Source organism: Emydura macquarii, unplaced genomic scaffold (assembly GCF_026122565.2).
Source record: "Emydura macquarii macquarii isolate MOO-44397 ecotype Brisbane River unplaced genomic scaffold, CSIRO-AGI_Emac_v2 contig_2481, whole genome shotgun sequence".
Lineage (NCBI taxonomy): Eukaryota > Metazoa > Chordata > Testudines > Chelidae > Emydura > Emydura macquarii.
Genome location: NW_027132618.1, coordinates 3,340,592 through 3,358,139, shown reverse-complemented (window position 1 = coordinate 3,358,139; position 17,548 = coordinate 3,340,592). Strand labels below are relative to the sequence as shown.

At 43.0% G+C, this 17,548-nt stretch overlaps 1 protein-coding gene across 1 annotated transcript in view; it reads left to right on the top strand.

Annotated features, from left to right (window-relative positions):
- Nucleotides 1-6,224, top strand: part of ERICH3 (glutamate rich 3) — a 50,080-nt gene extending 43,856 nt beyond the window's left edge. The window contains exon 14 of the mRNA XM_067563320.1: nt 4,063-6,224. Coding sequence (XP_067419421.1) covers nt 4,063-6,212 — 2,150 coding nt within the window. The 3' untranslated portion in view covers nt 6,213-6,224. The remainder of the gene's footprint in view (nt 1-4,062) is intronic.
- The last annotated feature ends 11,324 nt before the right edge of the window (nt 6,225-17,548 follow it).

Below are 17,548 nucleotides of genomic sequence, written 5' to 3'. Positions count from 1 at the left end.
TGCATTTTTATACTGGGTCTTCTTGTCAGCCATGCTGTTACAGGGAGTTACGTTAGCCACAAACCCAAATGAACATAAATTATATTAAAGTTCTTCAAAGTAGCATTCAGGTTCATATAACGAAAAAAGAATAAGGTTATAAATTGTTTGATTTTAACTTCCGCTATTGTATCTAATTATCACAGAATATAATTGTTCCCCAACATGGTGGCATTTCAAATGTCTGAATGTTCTGTCCCCAAAGAAAGAGAGAGAGCTCACTGGTAGAGGAATAATGCTGCAGTTTCTATGGACTAGCAGAGTGCTTTATATTGGATGAGTAATTGGGCTGGGAGTTTGGAACTCACCATTTCTGGTGGGTTCAATTTTCTTTTTTCATTCAGTAGGGCCAACATTTTCATAAATGACAGGTGATGTTGGGTGCCAAGTTTGGGACAACTTAAAGGAGCTGGATTGTTAGGTGACTTAGGTTGGGCACCCAGAAATTGATATACTCAAAGGCACTAATGACTATTTGAAATCTTGGCCTAGATGTTTACCTAGCTTTATCACACAAGACATTGGTTTTAGGCATTAGCAAAATGGGGCTTATTTGTGAGTAAAGCACATAGGCTTTAACAACTTATTTTTCACTTTTACAGTAACATGCTCATTTGGCCACTCAAATAAATATAAACAATTTTTAAATGGTGCAGTTCTTTGTGATCGTAACTTTCTTTACTCCTGTTCTCCTCCTTCATGAATTACAGCTTTCTTTTGTTCTGTTCCCTGTAGATATAGCTTTCAGATTGCAAGATTTGTCAGATTTGATTGCATTGTTCTGTGAGTTTTATATATAATGGCACAGATGGATGTCATCAGCACGTTAGCTTCTAGAATTTTTGCTGCAGACTGTTAAATTATATAGGCACATGGGCCAAAACAACTCTTTTTATGGATTCCAGTATTTTTTAAAAATTAACCTATAAATATGGGCCCAATTATTAAAAACAATTCCCAATTACTAATGAACAGCGGTTATCTGGCAAAATTACCATGGAGCTTATTTTCTTGCAAAAGTTAAGCTACAGCCAGAATATCTCCAATTAAAGAGCAAAAACTGTTTGTAACACATCAGTCTATTGAAAGAGCATATGTTCAGATCTGGATTTTGTCCATTTTCCAACTCAATATAGTATTAGATGCTGGTTAGTTGCATTGCCACAGGGAACCAAAGTGACTTCAAAGAGCAATATTGCTACATTCAGACACTGCAGTTGTTCTTTGCAACCTCAGCCAGGAAATAAAACACTCTCTGGGCCTGACTCTGTTCTCACATCACGGAGAATTCCTTTGAAGTTAATAGAGTGACACTGATGTAAACCAGCATGAGCTCAGAATCAGGCCCTCAAGGCTTCATCCCAGTTGTACAAAGGAGCCATGTTTCAGTATGAGATAACTGCTGTCAGACAGGTGACCAGCCTGGAACAGAACTAGAGACAGTTTCTAGACCTGACTTTGCCTAAGTGAGCTTCACAGCCCATTCTGTGGCCATAGCTGAAGTGTGTATGTGTGTGCGTCTATGTGGGTGTTGTGAGTGGCCGAGCTCTGCTCTGCTCAGCCATGTAATGCCAGTTGGTCTTTTGAATGAGATACATTCAGAATGCAAGCTATTCTTTGGAGAGGGACTCTCCCTTTGAGGGAACTACACAGCTGACTGACTGGTTTTAAATGCTATTTTGTAACGAATACATATGGTTTATTTTTTCTGCATTGACAATCCAGTTTTAGCCACCTCTTCCCATGGATCAATTGCATATTAAGAGCAAAGTACCAAACTAGCCCTAAGCAGGGAACAAGGAAAACAGCTCTCCACAAGTTTTTTAGCAGAGGAGAACAGGACCTGAAATATTCTGATTGCGGTGCACAAAATGGAATGCATCGTCTACCTATTATAATTGGGTGATGACACTAAACTATCACAATTCATTGTGATTATAGCACACAATATTTTTTCACATAAGGGTTCTACTAGGAGAGGAAAAGAAAAAGGGTTATTGTATAAGATACTTGCTAAATCTGACCCAGAATACTTTGCTAGCTACCATATAGTAAAATAGGAAGGAGATTATTGCTTCGAAGCGGGTGCAGCATGTGAGAGAAGATAGGATGATAGATTGGGAGGTTTTACCTTATTCACACTGCAAAGGAAATTTAAAGATGATCTATTCTAAATTTTAAAAATTATGGGCAATTGGACTGCGTTTGGATACAGATTTGAACTGATCCAAATTCAGGAGTGTCTAGATCTGGTATTTTTGGGCTGAGTCCCTTTTCTGAAAATTATGACAGGGATCGATAAATGAATGGAGAGAGACAGGTTTGGGATTGTTTTTTTTGTTTTTTTGTTTTTTTTTCCAACACTGCTAAAAGTTCAAAACCTGAGAGATGCATAAAAATGAGGATGCTGGCAGTTAACATAAATAATAAACTCACTGCAAAGCACATCTATCTGAGGGGGTATTGGCAGAGGATGGAGAGCAGGATTTCTGTGAAGTAGCAAAGTGCAATGTGGGGGTTTTAAGTTGTATTGGTCACATGATTGGAGATCATATTATGTGTGGTCAGGTGAGAGGGGAAAAAATGCCGCTGCTTCTGTTGATTTTTATTAGATTTCTCTCTTGTACGCCCTCCAACTCAAATCCTCTTTGGTTGCTCTTTCTCCAGCTATCCCTGATCTCTATCTAGGATGACCAGATGTCCCGATATGATTGGGACTATCCAGATATTAGAGGCTTTGTCTTATATACATAACTATATCCCTGCCCTGCCCCGAAACAAAAGTGTCCTAATTTTTCACACTTGCTATCTGGTTCCCCTATTTCTGTCATCTCCCTGGCACTCCCTTTTTCCATCTGTTCTGTCACTGCCATCCTGTTCTCCCTCTTCTTTCAGAATCTCTGGCTGCACCATGCTTCCCCTGGTTTCTGCTTCAGTGGACCTGCTTACAGCAGTAAACTCTATCTCCTCGAGTTCAGTACTGCTTGTGGGACAGGAGGAAGTACCACAGCATCTGGGTTCATGCACTAATTCCTCTTCCCTTGGGTCAGTGCTGATATAGAGTGTGGAAAGAGTGACATTAGGAAGTTGGGCAGGCCAGTAGAAGGTTCTGGGGGAGCCAAATGGAGAAGACAAGAGTCCGTCCAGCTTCCTGTGTCTAGGGTGTGGCCCACAGAGAAATGTGCTTCAGGCTAGGGATGTAAAGCCATCTCTAGCTAGACATCCTAGGGATGGGCTGCTGCAGCGAAGTGCCCTGAGCGCATGTTTAGGCCCAGCCAAGCTAAAGAAGGCCGTGGCGGAGGGGTGTGGTGGAAATACAAGAAGGCGACAGTCTTCCCAATCAAATCAATCACCAGTCAAATAAAGGCAGGTATTATGGGCCTGGCAGCCTTTCCCCCCACTCTGGATTTTTCATATGTCTCACCAGACCAGTGTCTGGAAAGCATGATTCTTTTATTCTCATCAATGGCATTTAGAGCTAGTTTTTCCAAAAGTATGACCAGATCCTAAATTGTGTGTACAAGGCACAGGTGCATTGGCACAAATAGTAATTGGCTTAATTCTGCATCGCTGAATTCAGTGAAAGATTTGACTTCAAAGAGGATAGGAGCAAGCCCCAAACGTGCATAAATCATTACCCATTTTGCATGCACAGCTGTCTCTTGCTATTTTGTCTCTTGTACATGCTTATTTTGCATGAGTGACTTAGCACCTATTTCTGAATATTTAAAACTTAGTGTCACGCCTATGGCTGCTTCTTCTATGTACTCTGAGGTCACTTCTGGGCCATGCAACATAATTTTTTTCCCAATTATTTGTGCCTGATGCCGGAATGACAGCACTGGAAACAGCCACAGGACAGGTGCATCATGGGAAGCAGCAGGCCAAGTTTCCCCCCACATCACCCTGCCTAATAGTCTTTCAGTGATTTGGAACGATGACATCTCTAATAGTCCCTTCATAAAAAGTCTTAACATTAACATAATTATTACAATAAAACTAATGTTTTGATTATTTCCTCAGATGGAGCTTTGTTAGCAGAAGTAGCAAGAGCACTTGAAAAGCAGACGGCAGCAGAGCAAGTGGTACAAGAAGAGCAGATGGTGGATGAGAAAAAAGCACTTGAGGAAAAGGAGGAGTTTGTAGCTGAGGAAGGTGCCACTGACACTGAAGTGGCAGGTGATGAAATGGGTCTGGAGATAGATTTACCGGCTAAGAAAGAAGCAGCAGCTGTGATGGGACAGACATCGGTGAATGTACTTACAGTAAAAGAAGAAGCATCTGAGGAGACGGCTATGATGGAAGAATATCTAGAAGAGAGTAGGGCAGGAAAGGAAATGGTATGTGAGGGAGAGGAGGCATCTAAGGGAAATGTAGCTGTGGAAGAAGAAGTAAATGAAGACGAGGAGGCAATGGGAAAAGCAGCGTATGAGGGAAAGGTGGTGGAGGAAGTATCATCTGAAGGAGAGGAGGTTGCTGAGGAGGTGTCTGAGGGAGAGGAGGCTGTGGAGGAAGCAGCATTTGAGGCAGAGGAGGCTGTGGGAACAGCAGAAACTGTGAGAAAGGAAGATGTGGGGGAATCAACATCTGAGGCAGAGGAGGCTATGGAGGAAGCAGAGCCTGAGGGAAAGGAGCTTGTGGAGGATTCAGTTGCAGAGGTAGAGAAAGCTATGGAGATAGCAGACTGTGCAGGAAAGGAAGTTACAGAGGGGATAGAATTGGAGGGATGGGAACTTGTGGAGGAGGCAGCTTCCGAGGGATGGGAGGCTGTGGAAGAGACAGAATTTGTATTGGAGAAATCAGTAGAAGCCGTTCCCATATTGGGAGCAGCAACTGAAATAGAGGAATCTGTAGAATCAAGAAAGGTTTCCATAGATGAAGCAGTTTCTGAAGTGGAGGAGGCAGCAGAAGAAACATCTGAGGAGAAGGAGGATGTAATGGAAACAACGCCAGAGGAGGGAGAGACAAGAAATGAAGTCACAGAAGAGGAGTCAGTAGTAGAGGAATCATCACCTCTGAGGGAAGAAACATCATTGGACAGGGAAATAAAAAGGGACATTGCAATAGAGGAGGCAGCACACAAAAATGGGCAGAGCATAGTGGAAGCCTCTGAAGAGGAAGAAGCAGCAGAAGATCCAGAAACTGAAGGGGAGGTAGTAGATGAAGGTACACACACAGGGGAGTTGGTGGCTGAGGAAACAGCATATAAGGAAGAAGAACTTGTGAAGGCTGGTGAGGAGGAAGTGACGGAGGAAACAGAAGAGAAGATGGTGTCCCAAGTAGCAGTTTCTAAAAGGAAGTTGTTAATAGAAAAAAAGGTGCCTATTGATGAAGAGGCAATAGATAAAGCCACAGTAAATGTAGAGGACGTGGCTGAGGGAGCAGCAATGGAGGGGATGGCAGTGACTGAGGGAACAGTAATGGAGGGCATGCAGACGGCTGAGGGGATGGCAATGGAGAGAATAATGGTGACTGAGGAATCAGCAGAGGGAGAGGGAATGTCAGAAATATCAGCATCTGAGGAGTCAATGTTAGAGGAAGCGGCAGACAATGGGAAAGTAATGGGCAATGAAACACCATCACAAGGGGAGAAGACAGAGAAATCAGAACCTGGCGAGAAAGAAAATGCAGAGGAAGCATTATTGGATTGGGAAGTGCAGACAGAGGAAGCAGGACATGAGGGCCAGGAGGAGGAGGCTGGTTCTAAAGAGCAGAAGGTGATGACAGGGGAGATAATACCCAAAGAAGATATGGGATCAGAAAGAACATTGCCTGAGGTGGAGAGGTTGATGACACAAGTGTCTCTGAGAGATGAAGTGGAAGCTGCAGAAGCAGCACCTGAGGTGGAAGGTGTGACACAGGAGATGGCATATGACAGGGATGCAGTGGAGAAGGAAGCAGTCCTTGTGGAAGATATGGTGGCAAAATTGAGACACACTGGTGGGAATGACAGAACAGAAGAAAGAGAGTCAGAAACTGTAGAGGAGAAAATCACACTAAAACAATTAGACACAAATGAAAAAATAAGAATAGGAAAGACAGAGGCTTTGGCTGAATATTCACAAGCGATTCCTGGGAATACAGATCTGCTCGAAATCCAGCACAAGGAAGGAAGCTGTGCACAGTTAAGGATAGACACCATGGGTGTGTCTCTTACAGAAGACAGAAAGTAAGGGGCTTCATGGCAGATGGTGAGTATCTGTCTGAGTCAGATTGCTACCTGAAAGAGGAATTGATTTTATTTTTATTACAATCCTTTGTAATGTATCCAAGGCTGCAGTACCTAGGCTAATGCTCTATCAAAGCACCAGCTCTACTGAATGGGAAATACTGAACTGTGGGATTCAGTTGGAGGAGAAAGATAGCCATGATTTTTTCCACCATTTACTCTAGTCTTCACTTTCACTTCAAGTGTTTCCTGCGGGTTTTTATTTCAGAATGCAACTCAAAGTCAATTTGCACATTCACTGATCTGTTTAATACCTGTGTCTCATAATGTCATTTGCGCTGAGTGGTACTGTCCTCCATGAGCAATGCCCTTGGTTACTTTGGGACTACTTAAAGGAAAAAATATAACCATTGCTGAAGAGGCAATAGAGAAAGTCATAGTTAATGTAGAGGCGATGGCTGAGAGAATAGCAATGGAGGTAGTGGAGGTGGCTGAGCGGGAGCCCATGGTCAAGTGGCGGTGATTGAAGAAGTGACAGTGGAAGATGTGGCAATGGCTGAGGGGATGGCAATGGAGGCAGTGAGTAAATGAGCACAGGTGGCCATAACATTTCAACTGATTTGTGATATTATGGCGTTATAACAATAATCAGCCCTTGTGTTTCTGCTTCATATCTCTCTCTGTGTACTTGTATGGCCCATATTACACTAGAATCTAAGCACCTCACAATCTTTAATGGACCTGTTTACCATACAACTAACACTTTGCTTGTTGTTTCCCAGAATGCCCTAGAGCTGGACATAATTATCTTGCCTTCGATACAATCCCAGGACGGGGAGAAAGACGTCTCAGCACCCTCTGCAGTTCCTTCAATGCTCCTCTTTTAGTCACTTTTTTTTTACAAATCACTGTAGATTTGTGCTGGTTGGGACGTTCCCTCCTTATTCATTTTACTTTATGACTAGCGTCACCATCTGTTTGTTTACGAGACGAGCTCCAGAATGTGCAACAGCTAACTGAAATAAGCTTATATGGCTAGTGTAGGAAATCACACTCCTTTATAATTACGACGCCAATAATAATACGGACCATTCCACAGCTAAATTTCTTTTCAAAATACAGAGAATTCTTACACTGATGGAACTTAAACCCCTCTTCCCACACAGAACTCAGTGGTTTTGTGATGATTAGATTGAAGGGGGGATGGGGCTTGCTGCATGCTATGTATAATAAGAGAAAATGCAAATGTACATATGTATATGAAATTGTATAGATGTGATTGTATCCTGCCCCCTACACACATCTTTTATGTGTCACTTGCATTTGTAGATAGCCACTGTCCTTCAGCATTTACTATGTCCTTATATAGGTATACATAGCCCCTCCCCCCCCCCCCAGCACCATGAGCCATGGATTCTGAGTGGAGCATCAAGGTGGCATTGTAATGTAAATATTAAATGATAGTAATAACAAGGAGCCCAATTCTGATCTCACACAGCGATGGTGCCACTCGCATTGAAGCCAGTGAAAACTGAACTATCTTGTGGAGGGCAGAATTGGAGGCTGTAAGGGCAATTCCTTCCCCCTGTTGCACGCATGTAGGGAGCCCAGAGAGCAGGTGTGAAAAATCGGGATGGGGGTGGGGGATTATAGGCACCTATATAAGAAAAAGCCCCAAATATCGGGACTGTCCCTATAAAATCAGGACATCTGGTCACCCTACCCTCATGCATTAGTGGAGAACAGGGGGCATAGCGACGCAATTCTTTTCCCTTCCAGAGCATCCAGAGCAGTAGGTTTTTTGGAGAGCATTAGATGGAGTGGAGGTGGGGGGGGTGGGGGGGGAGAGCCAATGTGTGTGTGCACCTTGACCCCAATGAAACCTGCTCCAGCCCCAGATCCTCACCTGTGCACAAGCTGTGGTAGGGCGCAGACAGTAGGTGGGCATGCACACTGCCCTGCTGCTACTGCTTAAAAGGTGTATAGAATGGCCCAGCAGGCAGGCTCCTGCTGCTCCATGCCTGCTCTGCGCCAGCCTCTGCAGCTGGGCCACTCTGTGTGTGACTACTGCAGAAGTGTTCACGTAAACCTGAGTGCCTGATGATGGCGTGTTCAACCAAGCTTGGTTTGCTTCCTATGAACATTCACACAAGCAGAGTTTGAGTTGAAAGACACTCCAATGGAAATAGAGTGATGAGTGCTCGAGTAACTGTCCATACACCTGCACATTCTCTCTGGGCGGGGTGGTTTGACTGGCTTTAAAACTCTCAATGGGCTTGGGCGTGGGTTAGTCAGGCAGACGTAGGTCCTGCATCATGTCACTCACATGACCAATTAATTAGCATGAATAGCAAATAACTGAAGCAATAGGTATTATAAATGCCCTCAAGCAAATCAAGGGCTGAAATGTTCAGCCAAACCGTTCACCCACTAGCTGAGTGTCAGCGAAATGTGTACAAAGCCAAATCAGCAGGTAAGTCAGCCACAGCAAAGGGTCATGGGCATCGAAGAGATGATTGGCTGTGAATATGTTGCTCAGCTCTATGCAGCAGCCCTGGCACCACTCTGCTTTGCCCACCTCGGGGGCTCCAATAAGTAAGGCTGAGATTTTTTTTTCCCCAGCATGTAGCATTGTTCCTGTGGAGGGAATGCCAAGTATTGTCTTTATAAGGCTTGCTGACCAGGACCAACGTGTTTGTAAATATAGCCCCTCCCATATTTGTTTCAGTGACTTAAGGCCAGCTCCTCCTGGAGTCCGCTTTTAGTTGCCATTTAGTACAGTTACTAAAACCTTGCTTGTGTCTTGTCGGTTAGGCCTGCCTCTGAGAAACAGTGCGGAGCTGCCCTGTCCAGAAGGGGCTCTGGGATCACCCAGATATTCAAGGTGGTGTGCCTGCTCATATGCCCTTTATAGGCTGTGACTTGCCTAACTCTGTGGTTGACCAGTTCTACGGCATGAGGTAGCAGCAAAGGGGGAACCATGACCCTGCCCCTGCCAGTTCCCAGAGCAGTCTCTGGGCTCCCCTGGTTACAGCAACTGGAATGCTGCCTGGTCTTTACTCACGCCATGGAAGGGTCAGCTCCCTATACCATCCCCCAATGCAGGGCCAGCCAGAATCTGACGCTAAGGCCTAGGATGGTTTGTCCAGTGGCCTTGCATTTCCCAGAGCTTCACTTAAAGAAAGAAAGTTACCTAATTTGCGATCAAGGGCCTGAACAAAATAACTGATGTGAAATATCCCTGCTAGATTAGGGCAGAAAGAAAAAAATAAAGAGCATTAACCCCCACAGTAAACCCAACAGCCATTGGATTTCTTCAGAGTGAAAAATGGGGGGAGGGGGAAACCCCCATATTTTCCACATCCATTATATAAGTATGTAAATACAAACTTTGGCTTCAACACAGCATGGGTATAGATATAAGCTAGGGTTACCAGCTGTCCCGATTTTATGAGGACAGGCTCGATATTTGGGGCTTTGTCTTATACAAGTGCCCATTAACCATCCTCCCCCCTCCTCCCCCCCAAGTTTTCACACTTGCTGTCTGGTCACTCTAGTATAAGCAGCGGGCCCGATCCTCCTTTTACTTGTCTTGGTGTCAACCGGTAATAATTTGATGGGTGTGATTTATGTTATACTGGTATAAAACTGGTGGAAGTGAGAGAAGAACACGTAGCATCAGTTGAGTTTCAGGCTTACACAACATTAATCAGGTCACTTCCTTTTCAAAGTCTCATTTTCGAAGGCTTCCCAGCACTGGTACCATTTGCGCCAGTGAGCCAGGCTACATGCAGCATCTTTATGAGCCTGCGTATGGCATGCATTCACCATTAGGCATTGCTAGTTGAGTGCCGAGATAGGCTTTCTCCTCCCTATGCCCCCCCATATGCTGGGCATACTATAAGTTTTATTTTCCATTTTAAGCAATGGAATAAAAGCAAATGGATTTGCAGTGCTTCATTACACTGAATTATTTTTGGTTTCCACATGGGGTAGTAAGTTTAAATGTGATCAAGTATCCTGTGTTTGTTTTTCTTGTTTTAATAGATAGTTGGTGTTGTGTACCTGTGTTTTCTTTGAGAGAGAAAAATAAAGTAATATAAATGCATTTATTTTATTAAAAGAGGGATTAATTAAACAAGATTAAACAAGAACAGATTAGCAATGGCAGATTATTTTTATAGTTGTCAATACCTTCAATTGAGGCATTGTATCGAGTGAACTTGGGCTGTACAATTTAAATCCTTATTCTTGTGCAATACTTTGTTTTGAAAGCATGTACTTGAGTTGTGACCATCTTGGTCTATTTTTATCCAGGGAATGTCCCTAAAATATGAACCAGTTTATTGCATGGACAAATACATTTTCAATTTTGTTCAATAGTAACAGCACAGTAAATGGATAATATATGTTTACTCATTCTACAAGTGAATAAATCTGGTATGTTAATTGTTCTGAATTACAACTTTTCTTCATGGCCTTCCATTAAAGATTTTTTTTGGTGTGTGTGCACACAGACTTGCTTTAGTCTATCTAAGGGATGCCATATTTCAGTCTGTGTAGCTGTTTGGATTTTTGGAAATATTACAGCGTAAGTATTCACATAAGGGCTTGATCCAAAGCCTCATGAACTGGTGGTCTTTCCACTGGCTGTAACTGGCTTTGGACCAAGTTTGATGCAACTTCAAAGCATTACATGTACATGAACTAATTCATCTTCATAATATCCTGTGTCATAAGTAAGTCTAACACCTCATTTCCTGCCCTATAAGCTCTCGATGTATTGTATTACTTTTTTAAAATTATGATGGGATTATTTTTTGTTGGCAATTTTTTTAACTCTTTGGTGAACAGTTCTTTGCAAGGGTTCAATAGTTGACCTGGACTGAGGAGTTGTGATTGGTCAAATAAATCACATGATATTTGTTGCTGTTCTCTGATTGAGTGCCCAACTGCCCCATCTCTACTAAAATTTGGTGGGGGGGTGAATGTTTGTGCCAATAAAAATTTTATCACAGGAATGTTTGTGGAAAGCAACAACAGAAGGGGCATGAGCAAGGCGCAAACAAAGATATGTAAGTATGTGTTCATGGAAAACTTATTGCAGTGTTTCTCAGCTCTAGTATGCACCATTATCCCCATTTTATGCACAGACAAACTAAAGCACAGAGGAGTGAAATGATTTGCTTGCACTGCAGGAGCCAAGATTAGAATTAAGTCTATGCTCGGTTCCCCAGGCCCCTCTGTTTCTTTGCCGATAGTTGTTTTACTGAGGGCTGGATTCACAAAGGGACTTAGATACCTAGCTGCCAGTTTAGGAGCTCCAAACTGGAACCTAGGTGCCTTTGGTATTTGCGCAACCCCTGCTCAACTGCCACCTAAGCCTGTAGATGTCAAAACTCACTCAGTCCCCACGTTCTGCAGTAAAAGTTCCCTAGGCACCTATGTTTCTGTCCCTGAGCATGTGCCCTGCTGCCTCACTCTGGGCATCTGGATGCCTCTCTCCTGCTGCAGTAAACTTACATTTACAAACCAAGGAAAGATAGGTGCTCAGCCACCGAATTTGCCCATGGGGCCCATTCCAATAGGTGTGCTCTGAGCTCACCTAACGCCACATAGAACAGGAGCAGGAGGCCTTCGCTTGCAACCTTTAGCCCAGTGGTTAAGGTACTCACCCGGAGAAAGAGAGCACCTCCCTCCAGCTTGTATTCAGGGTCTGAACTCTCTGACAGAGAGGCAGGACTTAAGACACACTGTTCTCCTCAGCATCTCCCATTGGCTATCTCAGCTGGGGTGCTACCTACCGGGCTGACTTTTGCGAATCTCAATCTGAGGCGAGGCGCCTATCTCCCTCCAGTCATTGTATAGGAAGCCTGAGCCACAACTCAAGCTTTGTGAATCCAAGTGATTTTCTAGGCACCTGTAAGTTAGGCACTGTGATGCTGCACATCCCAACACATATATCCCTAGCCCAGAAAGTGAAAGCTGATAAGGCAATAGTAGTTCGGGGTCAGTGGGTGAGTGCTAGACATACCATTAAAGAACATTCTTGCTGTGCAAAATAAAAACAGCTAGGAGCGAGATCCACATCCCTGTTCTGCTCCTTTTAGGGCAGGTAAAAGGGCCAGAACAGCATAAAGGGGCCTCCCACCCCAATTCCAGCTGGGGGAGACTTTCCTCAGCACAGGCACTGTGGAAGACGTAAGGCTGTCCCCTGAAGATCTCCTGGAGGGGCTGCAGCATGCAGTGCTGGAGAAATTTTGGGCAGTCCTGCAGCCCATAGGGCAGCTCCGGGAGGCTGCTATACCATAGATGGCTCCCAGGGCCATTACAATGTGTGTCTCTCCAGCCCCTAGAATCAGGAGGGCGGAAAACTGGCTTAAAGCCACTTTGCCAGCCAGCCCCCGCACTCAGACTGCACATTTTCTAGGAGGTGCAGAACGGAATCTCACCCCTAGAGATGTCACCCAGGTAATGAGTTCTCAACTTACCATCGAATCATAGAAAAGGCAGGGCTAGAAGGTAGCTCGAGAGGTCAAGGCCAGCCCCTGTGCTGAGGTACCACCAGGTAAGCCGAGACCATCCCTAACAGGTGTGTATTCAACCTGTTCTTAAAAATCTCCAGTAAGCAAAATCTCTGTGATGCCAATTGTCATAAATTTAGTTTATGTACTAATACTTCCAGTTCTTCCTCTTTATCCCCTATACTCCTTATGTATGTTATGTATAGACATCTAAGATGTTGAGCAGATGGCCCCACTGATTTCCTGCTTGTTGTTCCTAAGACCCTACCATAAATTTCCATATCCCCAAAAACATCAAGCCCCTCTTTTTAATGCTAACCTGTGGACTTTTGTCACCTGTCCCCTTTGAACCTCAGTAGGTTGGTGAGTTGGTGTCCAGAGATGCTCTTCCCCATCTTAATCAGGTGGTCCCCATCTCTTATCAACAGTCTTAATTCACAGAACAGCATCCTATGGTCAACATCATCTGCACAGCCATGCATTCATCTCCAAGATGCAACGTGTCCCTGACTGGTCACTGACCTGCAACAGAGAGGATGGGCAAGAACACCATCTGTGCCCCCAACTCCTTCAGCCTTGCTCCCAGAGCCCTGCAGTGCTGCTCTGCTCATTGCATATCTAGCAATGTACCAACCATTATGATTGACAATCACAGAATCATAGGACTGAAAGGGACATCAAGAGGGCATCTAGTCCAGTTCCCTGAACTTATGCCAGGACTAAGTATTATTTAGACCAAGTGTTTGCCTAACCTGCTTTTATGGCAGAAACTGTAAGAAGATGAAGCATGGGGAACATCAGTTTCTGTTACGCAAAAGTCTAAACTAGATCCAATTACATCTTTAGTAAAGGATGAGAGAAAAGAGTTGCAACGAAATGCTAGGTAAACCCATAGCAGTTCCCATGCTGGTGAAAGGTGTGGGGCAGAAGGGAAGTCCTGTGAGGTAGAATAGTGTTTTAGTGATTGCAGGAAGTTGAAAACCAAACATTGCATTATTAAAAATATGTGAAACATTTATAAAGTTCACTTCTGAATCTTATTTTCGCCATTAGGGAAATGAATAGTGACCTATATATATGTATACTATTGTAAACCAGGGTGGTGACATAACTTTTTCTATCCATTTTAAAGCTATATATTTAACCAAATACTGTAATTCACAAACTGAGGTGTAAATATCAAACTAGTATATAAAATACAATTCTGAAGCCAAGTATTCAATTTCTAAGCTTTCAGGATATGAAATCATCACACTATTTTTCTGTCTGACAAGGCTCATTACTTGTATTCTTAGAAATATATTTAATACATTGTTGCTAACGTAACCAGAGGAGCTGAGCCAAATTTTGGATAATCACTTTGGATTTGGATGAGATTGGTCATTTCAGATTCAGATAATCATCTGACACTTTTTTTTAACCCTGTTCCACTGGCTGTAAAGATGTCCAGTTCAGATAAATGCAAAATATGGATATACCAGAAATCCAAGCAGGTAGAGTTTTGATCAGAAAAACACACTGGTGAAATTACAGAATTTTGTAAAATGTAATATATGAGCTCCAGTGCTTACTGGTAGTTACAACAGAAAGGAAAATTGAAGGAGACATTGAGGAGAAAACAAGTTAGGTATAAAAAAGGCTAATTATTAGATGAAACAATCATGAGACAAGCAAAATATTTAACTGTTGCCAGTGGCATAACTCATCCCTGGCTCAGCTTAGAAATCTTTACAGTTCTCTTTAACATGTCACTGGACAGTGGCTGCTGTACTTCATGCTTACCATTGCTGGCTTGCATAGCTGAAATTGAATCTATGTCATTTACCAGTGTAAAACCCCAGTTGTGAATTACGTTTTGTATGCAAAATCCTGTTTGAATTCCAGCAACTGGAGAGTATAATTACAACAAGTCTCTGTCATCATGTGTGAGGGCATAATATGGTGGGCTTGATTTTGTGGAAGTTGTTTCTATTTCCTGAACAGAGTGCAGTGTAGAGTCCACTGACGTTAATGGAAATATTTATCTTAAATAGAAGTGCTTAAGTGCTTATGATGAAAGGAAAGTTTTTATTTCTGTTTTGCACTGTGTTGGGATAAGAGTGCTTGTTCCTTTATTTGTTTTTAATGGGGATCCCGTTAACTACCTGATAATCATTCATGCAACAATTTGTAATATTGCCATAGCTACCATGGACTGGATGTTCTTGAAAACAAGATAGTTCATCTCAGTGGGGTCTCATCCTTTATAAATATTTCACATCAACTTGTTTCTCTGGGTTTGTCTGGGAAAGGTACATATTCATTTGGCTTCCATAAGTCACTTCTGGGGCATGTTCTAATCCGTATTTCAATTTTGCAGAATTTCCATTTGTATTAATAACTGATCACTATGTTTTTTCCCCTAAGGCCTGATGTTTCATCTATAGAGACCAATTAACAGAGAGATTGTTTTCTTCAAGTAGCCAGTTATTTTAATTACTGGTAAAAACTGTTTGCTTTGCATAGGTTCGATCAATTGGACTTGTCTAATACTTTGCATTTCAAACTATTTAAATTTTGCTTTTCAAAGATTTTCAAAATTACTTTCCTGGTACTAGCTAATGTCCCCAAATGACACAGTGGGGCAAACAGATAAAAATCCCACATGTAGTATTACAGGTCGGATAGCAGCAGTCATGTAGGGCTATTAAAACAAAGTCCATTTTCCTTGATGGGTCCTTTTTTCTATTTCTAATTCAGATTCATTTCCAGATTAATGTTTATCAAGCATTTGCTGTAAATTTGGGGAAAATACAATACTGTAATGACAGTTGTGAAAGTTTTCACACAGGTAAGGGAAAACCATTGAATGCAAGAGCAGAATTTTCAGTTGAGACTATGGGTCCATTTACTACAGTAGCTTGCCTACTGTGCCGGCCAATGCAATTATCTGATACCTTAAAGGAATGTGATATCTCTGTCTTCAGCTCCTATGCCCAATATCAGCCCACCCCACATAGTATTTCCAGCCAGTTTTATAATCAAGTAGTGCCCTTCCAGTTTCCTCAAGAGACTCAGCATCTTCCTCCTTTCTGCATCTCCTTTCCCACTGCACACACTCATCCCCAGTACCACTTTTTGCTTCTGGAAAAAGGTGTTTCCTCCCATCCCTCAAAGAGTCCTTTCGTTTCATTTTCAAGGGTTTTTTTTTTTACTTTTTGTTTTTTGAATAAAATGGAAGTCAAATTCAAAATGAAAAGTTATTTTGAACTGAACATTCCAAACATTTCATTTTGAAAATGGCAAAACAAAATGTTTCGACTTTTGGATTTTCCCCCCCTCCCCCAAACAATTAGCGTTTGACACACATTTGCAAAATGTTTCAATTGACCCAAACATGCATTTTTGGGAGGCAAAAAAAAGTTTTGTCTGCAAAATTTCACCCAGCTCTAGCTCCACACCCTACCTGCATGAATGATTCTGTCTGGAAATGTTCAGTGCAGACACAGCCATTCCCTCACCGTTGCCGTGTCCCTACAAGAGGTAGGATAGACCAGGCCCAGGTGTTACCATTGTGTTATCTAGCCCTGCTCCAAGCAGGGAGCTGCACCGGCTCTGCAGCGGTGGAGAGCGAATCTCTGGAAACGTTCAGTATCGACAAGGCCTACGAGCAATACAGAGCTAACACAGCATTGATTTCACACTCTTTTGCTGCAGTGGTTAACTGTCTCTTTCTAGAAATGGACACGACTGAAGACTCCATGCTCTTTTTATTCATGTTATCAGTAGCTTCTTGTAGCATTGCCCACATGATGGTCTTAACTCATTGTTAGGGCCTAGCACTCACTGTGGGCAGGTCCTCAGTGTACTCAGTCCTTTCTTTCCTGGAAAGGCCAGAGGCTGGTTCGGGATAATTATTCACCTTCTGTGGGGTCACATACGTGTCACTGCTCCTGTTCAGCAGTTAGCACCGTTCAGCTATGAGATATTCAGGGTTGCAATGGCGACACTGTGCTCCAGATTGGCTCCAGATTCCACAGTCCCATGGCTTTCCCAGTGTCTGACTGAGACAGTGATCTGGGTGGAAATGATCTGGCTCTGACTCAGCTGATCTAGGGCAGATGTGATGCAGGTTGACAGGCAGGAGGATTCAGAAGTTACCCATTCAATGAATAAGCGGACGTGGAAACATTCTGATTTTGGCTTAGAAAAATGTCTCAAAGAGAGGGTTAAAAGTGAGAGCATGCTTTGTGGGTCTGCTCCTGCTCCCTTTTCCATGGAAATCAATGTAAAAACAGCTAGTAGCTGCAATATGAGCAAGAGATCACGGCCTCTTATGAACACAAATTGCATTGAGGGTTAGTTGTGATCTTTTTTGTGGCCATGAGAGATACCACTCCACCTCCTTCCTTGTGATGGGAGGTTCTAGGCAGAGAAGCTGCTGTCTTGATAGAGATGCCTGGGAGTAGGTGTGCCAGGTTTGGAAGCCTGGACAAAGCTAATCAGTTATAGGTGTTCCTGGTGGAGAAGAGATTTCATTTCCTGTGGAGGGGAAATGCTATTTTGACGATTAATCCTCTTGAGGAGGAACTGGATTCTCAACAATTCTCTGTATGTTTATCCATAACATTTACATTTACCTAAGTGGTTTGTGTATGTAAATAGAGCCTCAGCCTTTTACAAACGAAAGGGGTTGCCCAGGTGATGCCTTGGGGCTGACAGTGCGGGAGGGAGCAGCATCCTGCCAAGGTTAATATTTCAGTTTTGTTTTGCCACAGAATGCTTCAGGTGACGCTGAAGTAAAGCAAATAATAAAACACTGGGCCACCTAAAAAGC